This window comes from Papilio xuthus, unplaced genomic scaffold (assembly GCF_000836235.2).
Source record: "Papilio xuthus unplaced genomic scaffold, Pxut_1.1 DF826945.1, whole genome shotgun sequence".
NCBI classification, from domain to species: domain Eukaryota; kingdom Metazoa; phylum Arthropoda; class Insecta; order Lepidoptera; family Papilionidae; genus Papilio; species Papilio xuthus.
The window spans coordinates 2,072,399-2,081,532 of NW_013531704.1; the positions used below are offsets into that span (position 1 = coordinate 2,072,399).

Sequence of the window (9,134 nt, forward strand, 5' to 3'; positions counted from 1 at the left end):
ATTCAATTTTACTTTGTTTAAGTGAACACGTAAAAGTGTATTAGAAAGAATTTAAGGGTTTTATTTTGTTTAATTTCAATGTGTTTTTTAAAGAAGTTCCAAGTGAGGTTATGTTGTAAATATTGTAGTGATCGACATAGATAATAATTAGTTACACGTTAATAGTTATTGTTTTGTGAAATATAATGAATATATTGAATATATTGAAAGTTCGATAGTTATTTGTTGTTTTATTTCATGTTTTTAAAATCACATGTTAAGTGACACATTGCATCTAAAATGTTTTACTGGTAACCCCATCCCACATAGAGTATTTTTGTTACGAATGCTAGAAACGAAAATTAAGTAACAAGCTGAATTGCATCTTAAAATTCCGTAGACATTATATAGCAGCAGTGTAAAACGTATTAGTAGTATTACTTAACCAGCTTACCCTTTAGGTCGAATATGGTTTTTCCGGTTAGTTCTAAACCTCGACACATGTGATCCTATGCATGTGTACGAAATTATCGAAGGTGGAAATCCCTGAAAATCTTACTATATTTTTTATTTAAAAAACCAAAATTTGATTAAGATGATGAAAACGATATTCTCGTTACAGTGGTAGACGCAAGCAGTCTAACATTCAAACTACACGGAAGACAGGCGTCAAGTTAAAGCAATTCCATATACAGTCTGTTGTGGGTGCGTGTCGAAGGCTTAATTTTGGTACTGGTGGCAAAAGGGGTGAGAAAGAGAGGGACTCATAGAAAGGAAAAATAGCACTTTTCTGTGCGTTCTGTCGATTAAAGGTAGGCCACTTGCAAATGTAAATGTATACAGCGCTATTTTAGTTAATTTAGATAGCCGCCTATTCGTTTGCCACCTTATATTATCGAGGGTGTCCACATTGTGATGTGTCTCATTCTCCTTTAAAATTGAGATAACGTTCTATGACTTTGTGAAAAATGCTACAATTATCTCTATTATTTAATGTAAAAAAGGAACTCGAATTTTAATAATTAAAAACAAACTGTGCCTAAACAGTATCTCCGATTATTGTTATTCATAATTCTGTTGACAAAAAAATTTTTCGGTTGACAAAATATGAAATAAATGGTAACCTTTACTTTGTCTAATAAATAGAAAATGGCAATATCCCAAATAAGATAAGACCTAAAGGTCTATGTTACCAGGTCATAAAATTGAAAAAAAAAAAACAATGGCAATATCATCTTTGACAGCTGTCTCTTGGTTTATTTGATGTTTTATTTGTGACTTATTGGTGGTTGTGTGGATTGGGTATTTTTATTTTACTTTCCGTGTTGATTTTAACAAAGGTTGGCGAAACTTGAAGAACAAACGATGGAGAAGCCAAATGTAACTATTTCGGACCAACCTCCACCGTATTCTGCAACTGTGCCACCTGGTAAGTTTGCAAAACAAATTATGTTTCACCATCCTTGCACATAATGGTAATGAATCACATCGTTATACATATTTCTTTGATAAGGATTGTTGGTAGAAACTTCGATACTACGCAAATATTATTTCTTTAAACATAATTTAGCCATAATTCTGTACTCAAATTATGCGGATCGTACTATTATATTTAATTAAATGTCTATTAAAAAGGCAACTAACCGGTTCCACCACTATACTTTTTATTTGATATAAATTATTAATGTAGTTATAAGTCAAGAATATTCAAGAAATTCGTTTCAAAACTACGAAAACCTAAAAAAGTTATTGGATTACTCTAATCCGGAATACATCGTATCATTTACGCATATCCGATTTTATTTCCAGCTTAGTGTAACTAATGAGTTTGTGGTGTATGTACAAAATGACTGTTTGGTGATATTTCCGATAGTATTTATGATTATGATAAAAAAAAAATTAAGAAGAATTATTTATGTCATGCAATGTACTACAAAGCATATTATGTTTAATACTTTAGTATTAACATCAACACTGTTCAGGCAACAATTATTATCTTATCTCTTGAGTTGTTATTATATGTGAATGCTGTTTGGAATGTCTGTACTCGGAAATAGCCCATTTATACTTTTTAATTATATTACAAAGCTCTTGATAAATATATAATGTAGATAATTATTGTTATACTATATATGAATACATATTACAATCATGTAAGTGTAACTATAGTATAAAATAAAATGTATTTTGTATAAAATTTCAGGTCCACTTCCTCAACCAGCAGCCCAGCCGGCTGGGATGCAAGGGGGAGCATACCCACCACCACCTCCTGGTTACACCCCATATGCTACAGCGCCACCACCCACTGCATTTGTACCGAACTACGGAGCTACCAACATTGTAATAACTCCACCTATAATCACCGTTGGAGCTTGTCCAGCGTGCCGTGTTGGTATACTAGAAGATGATTTCACATGCCTTGGCATCCTCTGTGCTATTCTCTTCTTCCCGCTGGGAATATTATGCTGTTTAGCAATGAAAAATAGAAGATGTTCAAACTGCGGAGCATTATTTGGGTAACAATAACTGGAATATTTGTATCAAGATGAAGGACTAAGGGTGAAAAAATATTCTATCATACATAAATAAGTATAATAGATTACATTTTCGTATTTTTATACGCCAAAACTATCCATAACGTAAAAATAAAATATGTTGGAGGTATAGCCACATTGGAAACAGTGACTGATAAAAATATGTAAATATTATATGTCTGTGATTATGCCTATATAATACATATGTATTTAATTCAAATAATATGTGAAAATAAATTGTATTCTATAACCAACCAAGTTAACATTCCAGGAATTTAAAAATAATACTAAAATTGGAATTAATGTTTTGTCTAACAAAGTACTAAATAGTACAGTATTCTTTTAAATGAAGCTTAAAGCTTAGTAAATATAAAAAATACATTAGGTATTGCTTTTATACACCTATTTTCATTTTTGTCGCATAACATTTTCCTTTTTAATTGACAACCAAACATATTCAAATAAATCGTTATGACTTATTTAAATACAGCGGGTTTCAGCAGCTGTTTTTTTTTTCAAAGACCATGTAAGGGTTGACTATGTATAAATACAATTATCACTATAATGGAAACTAACAAAGAACCATGTTTAAGAGATTGCCGAATGAGTTATGTTGAGGCAATCATGTTTATTATTTGTGACTTTACAGTATAGTTTTTTGCATGCATAATGTTATGTTTGTAAACCCATATGTCTGAGTATCTTCTGTTGCACTGCATATTATATAATATTGCATGAGAAATAAAATTGAAAGTGAAAATAAAGCTAGCATCACATATCAATGTTAACAAAACATTGTATTCAATACTATGATTATGTTATGATTTAAATATTATTGTTTAGCTTTTAGGGATATTATAAATGAATCTGTTATAGGCAAAATAGTGTTGCCATAATCACATTGTTACTGTGATTGAATTAGTATACCAAATTGATTGAATGTTGCCATTTGATTGCAATAATTATCGATATTTGTTAAGTGTAATTGGTAATTTTTTTTTTATTTTATTACTCTGTGGCTTTCCATTGCTAAAACATTTACAGAAATGTATTTTTTTGAAAATACAGATAAAAAATTTCTGAACATGTTTTGAGCTGTGAACTCATGGTTATGCATTCTCAAATTATATTACTAATAATAACATATTTTGATTTATAATTCATTTTTCTTTTACTATTATTATGTTAAAAAAAGACAATACAATTTTTTTTTCTGAAAAAAAAAAATGTTATTAATCATTTCTTTTTAAATTGGAAACTTTTGAAAATGTACAAGGCTGCTTTTATTAGTTTTATTAATTACAATATACAGTCAAACCTGGATAAACAAGTCGCAGAGACCAAAACATTTTTCTCACTAATAGATTACTCTAACCTGAGATTCTCGCTTATAGAGCGAGTTTATAAAATTTTCTTTCGGTACATCCACTCCTCCGTCGATTAAAGGTAGGTAACGCATCAACACGAACGTCTATGGACAGCGATCGATTCGCTATTTCGGCGAATTCAGTTGGCCGCTTGTTCGTTCGTCACCGTCTTATTCATGTTTGACTGTACATATACGGTACAAATGTATCCACATTGTTGTTTAATAATTTCAGTATAATCGATAAGATCTCATAGACCGGCAACGCAGCTGTGGTTCCTCTGGTATTTCTGATGTCTATGGGCGTTGTTGAACACCTCCGTGTTCCCGCTGCTCGTTTGCCCACTTCTGTTATAAAAAAAATATTGTAGGATACATATAGTTGTTTGTAAGCGGCCAATGCATGCCTTTCTTAATTATGTAAGAATATTGTTGATTATAATTTAGTCGTAATATTATCGCGATATATAAAAGTTATTATTGTATTTGTATTATATTTTTAAAGTAAAGTTTGGGAAATAATGTGCTTTGTTTTATTTACATTCACAATTAAAAAAATGTTGTGTAGTAGGTTAACATTTGATAATGGAATGTAACATCGTGGTGGAAGACTCCCATATAAAAAAAAAATAATCTATTTAAATTAGTGTACAATGCAGTAGATATTATTTAAATGGAATAATAAAAAGTCTAATTACCAGCACGACACTGAAATTTGACCGTTGCTGGCAAAGCTGAGCCACCCCCTTTTGCCATCACTGTTTCTGTATAACTGTGTGTTGTGTAACGTTGTTACGTTTTTTTATGGCAATAAAGATTATTATTATTATTAAAAAGTTGAAAAAAAAAACTATTTTAATATGTACATTGGTAAATGCTTTTAGGTTTTGTAAAAAATAAAAGTTCCGAGTTCGAGCACATTTAATTTTGTAGTAAAATGACAAAAACTCGTTTAAGAATTATTTAAATTCTGGCAGCGCCTAAGCGATTTCATTTTTTGCTACTCACGAATTAGGGTACGGATTAAACGACCTTTCTTTTTTATTCGGATAACGAATTTATATGACGACGTTTCAAGAATACGTTTAGGTAAGAAACATTTAAAAACTACTACATTTCAGAGAATTTACTTTCCCACTAAGTCTAATGGTCACTAAGGGTGCTTTAGTATAATTAAGGATTAGAAATCTACACTAAGGAGTTGCATAAAGGAGCGTGGAACATACTAGTTGGCTTCGGTTGCGTCCTATTCTTGTAATTGTATGCGCGTATTTTTGTTTTGCTACAACCTTTGAAAACACAAGGTTAATTATAAGTAAATATCGCTAGTTAATTTCAAACGATCTCCTCCAGACATTGTTTAATTGCTTGAAATTATTGAGTCTCCCAAATGGAATGGTAATGCGGCAATTTGCATCGAGTGACCGCTTTAATTAATTTTATTTGAACTAATTTCGAATTCTCTCCGGAGACTTTGGAGTCCGCCTGAGACGAGGGTCCGGGTACAATTTGTTATATAATTTAAGAAAACTTTCATTGGAAAAAAGGGTTAATGAAAAGTTTAATAATCTCAAAATAAATCAATTTGAAATTACGTGATTTATCGGCGTAACGAGATAGAATCGTAGCATAACGTCCCTCAAATAAAACAAACAATAGATGCTAAATACCTAACAAATAAAACTTATCATCCATCTTATATGTTTTTATGTCTTAATATGTTTTATACAAGTGCTACAGCAGTGGAAATGCACGACAATTACAAACAAGTAGCCGAATTCATTAACTATTTAGACACAGAGTATATAAATAGCGCATGCAATCTTTTAATAAAAAATAAGTACATTTTAACTTCTTCTTCGGCTTCTGTTTACTAAAGCACTTGCATACATTTTGTGCTGTTCCGGAGTTATTAAGTGCCGTAATTAATATAACCGCGGTATACAAGCTCGTGACTTCATTTCGAACCTCAAGGGGGATTTAACCGTAATATTGGAAAAATAAATTTCCGCAAAATTTTAATATTATTAACAGTAAAAAAGGAGGTTCAAATAATACTTACAATATGGGCAAGATTTTATAAATTAAATTGTATTTTGCACAGTATTCGTAGTTGTAGGTACTATTATTTTTTTTTAATAGAGAAGATGGCAAACGAGCGGATGGAACACTGAGAAATTCTGCTTGCTAATAAAACTAGTTGTTTTCGTATTCATGTAAATAATTTTAACTAAAATAAAAAATCAAATTCAGTATTGATTATATAAATAATACAGAAAACAGATGTACTACACAGCACAGCATTGCGCGGTTAAATTTAATTTAACTGTAAATGGAAAAAAGGATTGAAATGTTTAATTTGACGAGCGACACAAGCGACATCTGCGCCGTTACATCGCAATTACAATTTACATTCAGCTTCGTTTGATAGCTGTAGGGATGCAATAGCCCCATTTTATGTTCAACACGCATATTCAGTAAAAATATTTGTTACTGAAAGGCCATCAACTCATCTGCGGTTCCTCTGGTATTGCAGATGTCCTTGGGCATCGATGAACACCTCGATGTTCCCGCTGTTCTTTTGCCCCTTCTCTTATTATATAAAAAGGTACGATAACTCAACGTTTGTGGTTATAGTTAGAGTTAACTTCCAATTCATACATTTACAAGTGCAATTTCTAAATTGTTTTGTTTCAATTATACATAATAGCTATCGCCCGCAACTCCGTCTGCTCAGAATTAAAAAAAAAACTTAATAATTAGCCTATGTGTTCTTCCAGACTATGTTCTATATGTATGCCAAAATTTCATCGCGATCCGTTCAGCCATTCTGGATATACATTCAAACATCCATCCATATAAACATTCGCATTTATAATATTAGTAGAATAAGATTTACAAACTCCAATGCTTTAATAACAATTTGATAAGTTAGAATATTATTTGAACAATACAAATAAGTGTATTAAAGATCTTTGAAGTTAAAAACTTAAAGTTAAAGTTAGAGATAAAACAATACATAAGTATTGAAAGCTTTACAATGTCTAAGCATTGTTATACAAATCCATTTCACGTTTATCGTTACTTTTACGTCCAATTTGTTAAAGCGCTTATCTGCTGAGACATGAGATTCTTTGTATGTAAAATCCCTCTATAAATCCTGATGGATCTTGTTGGCGTCAAGCCAGACTATCGAATTTCTCAAGTCTTTTTTATATATTTATGTCGCCCGCGACTCTGTCGTCGAGGAATTAAAAAAAAAACTTAATAAGTAGCTTATGTGTTCTTTCAGGCTCTGTTCTACATCTGTGTAAAATTTCATCAAGATTCATTAAGCCGTTCCAGAGATACCTTTTCACAAACATCCATCCACCCACCTAAACATTCGCATTTATAGTATTAGTAAGATTTTTGAATTCAAAAATATTCCAAAAAGGTTCGGAACTTATAGTATGTTATAGTTCAATAGAATAATCGTGGGATTCAAACCCATGACAGCGATCGGTGGTCCGTATTCTTAACCATTAAGCTACTAGCGCTTCGATCACAACTCTAATGTTTCTTAAATTAGACCAAATATAAAGTAATAAGGAGCAGCAATAATAATTTGCTAATAAACATATTTTATGATAAAAGAAGGCAAATCTTACTAATATTGTAAATACTAATGTTTGGAATGATGGATGAATGGATGAATGGATGGATGTTTGTTAGAAGATATCTCCAGAACGACTACATGGATCTCGCTGAAATTTGACATGAGAACATAGTTTAAACGAACACATAGTCTACTAATTGAGTTTGTTTAATTTAGTGCAGATGGAGTCGCGGGCTAAAGTTAGCAAATAAGTTTGCGCAGTGTAATAAAACAGCACCGATAACTTAAGGTTAGAGCAAACCTGTCTGCAAGATGAAAGCCTTATATCATTTTACAATTTAAAAGCATGATATCGTAAATTTAATATTTCTTTAGACGTCACAACGTGTAAAGATATATTTTCATAACATAATTCTTTTGAAACTGCTTACACGAGGGACGTTTGAAAAATTGATTATTAATATCAACAAGAGAACAGACTTCGCGTAGATATCACGTAGGCACGTAACATACATTTATGCCAAAATGTATTTCTTAGTATATACTAGCTGTTGCTAGCGATTCCGTTTGCGTGGACTTAAAAAATTTAGTAAATATGCGCTATTCTAGGCTGTAATCTATCCTCATTCCAAATTCTATACAAATCTGTTCAGTCAGATAAACATACATTCTTCCAAACTTTTGCCTTTATAAGTAGTTTGTCGCCCGCGACTCTGTCCGCGCGAAATAAAAAAATAATTTATTAAAAGCGTATGTGTTCTTCCAGATTCTTCATCCATGCCAAATTTCATCGAGATCCATTGAACCGTTCTGGAGATTTCTTTTAAAGAACTTCCATTCATACATCCAAACTGTCGCATTTATAATATTAGTAAGATAATACTAACAAGATCTGTAAGAGTATATACATTACTTATAAATTGATGTAAAATTTATTTATGCATAAATATTTCCTATTTCATCCAGGAAAATATAAAAGCGACTGAGGTAGACAAAATTTACATTTGTTTAGGAAATATTTCGTAGTTTACCAGCTCGCAATCGGGGCCTTGTTCCCAAATAACGCAAAAATATCGCTCCAATGTTCCAATTCTACTTTTAGTATTCAAAGGATTCCCTGTTCTAAGATTTTCTTTATTATTTTGTTACTTTATCTGTATTTCTTTACTTCACATAAGAAATTTTAAATCCCTTGTCACTCACCCGCGACACCATTCATGAGGAAAAAATCCTTAATATGTTATTTTTCAACATAAGTTCTAAATCTATACCAAATTTCATCAAGATCCGTTCAGTAGTTCTGGAGATATCTTCTAACAAACATCCATCCATTCATCTAAACTTTGGCATTTGTTATATCAGTAAGGTAATGTTTAGATTTTCAACGTTATTTTGTCTAATTCTGTATTTACAATAAACGAAATTGTGTTCACTGCATTAATTTACTTTATTAAAATATAAAAAAACACTAGGAAAGATTTAACAATAACAATGTCTATGTTGACCTTACATCCGCCGGAAGCGCGTTCCCGGTTGCTCTCTCATAAAACTTAGTATCAATACAACTTGTGCTTAACATAAAGTAGGTTTTATGGAAATAGAACGGATATTGTTGCGGCTTAGGTACCGGATTACATTCCTTATCATTTATGCAAAC

The 9,134-nt window shown here is 31.4% G+C and overlaps 1 protein-coding gene across 1 annotated transcript; it reads left to right on the top strand.

Annotated features, from left to right (window-relative positions):
* The first annotated feature begins 1,246 nt into the window (after window positions 1-1,246).
* On the top strand, window positions 1,247-2,995 carry LOC106121495 (brain protein I3). Its single transcript, XM_013317187.1, has 2 exons — window positions 1,247-1,408; window positions 2,183-2,995. Exons 1-2 carry the CDS (start codon window positions 1,345-1,347, stop codon window positions 2,497-2,499), a joined length of 381 nt encoding a protein of 126 aa, XP_013172641.1. The 5' UTR covers window positions 1,247-1,344; the 3' UTR covers window positions 2,500-2,995.
* The last annotated feature ends 6,139 nt before the right edge of the window (window positions 2,996-9,134 follow it).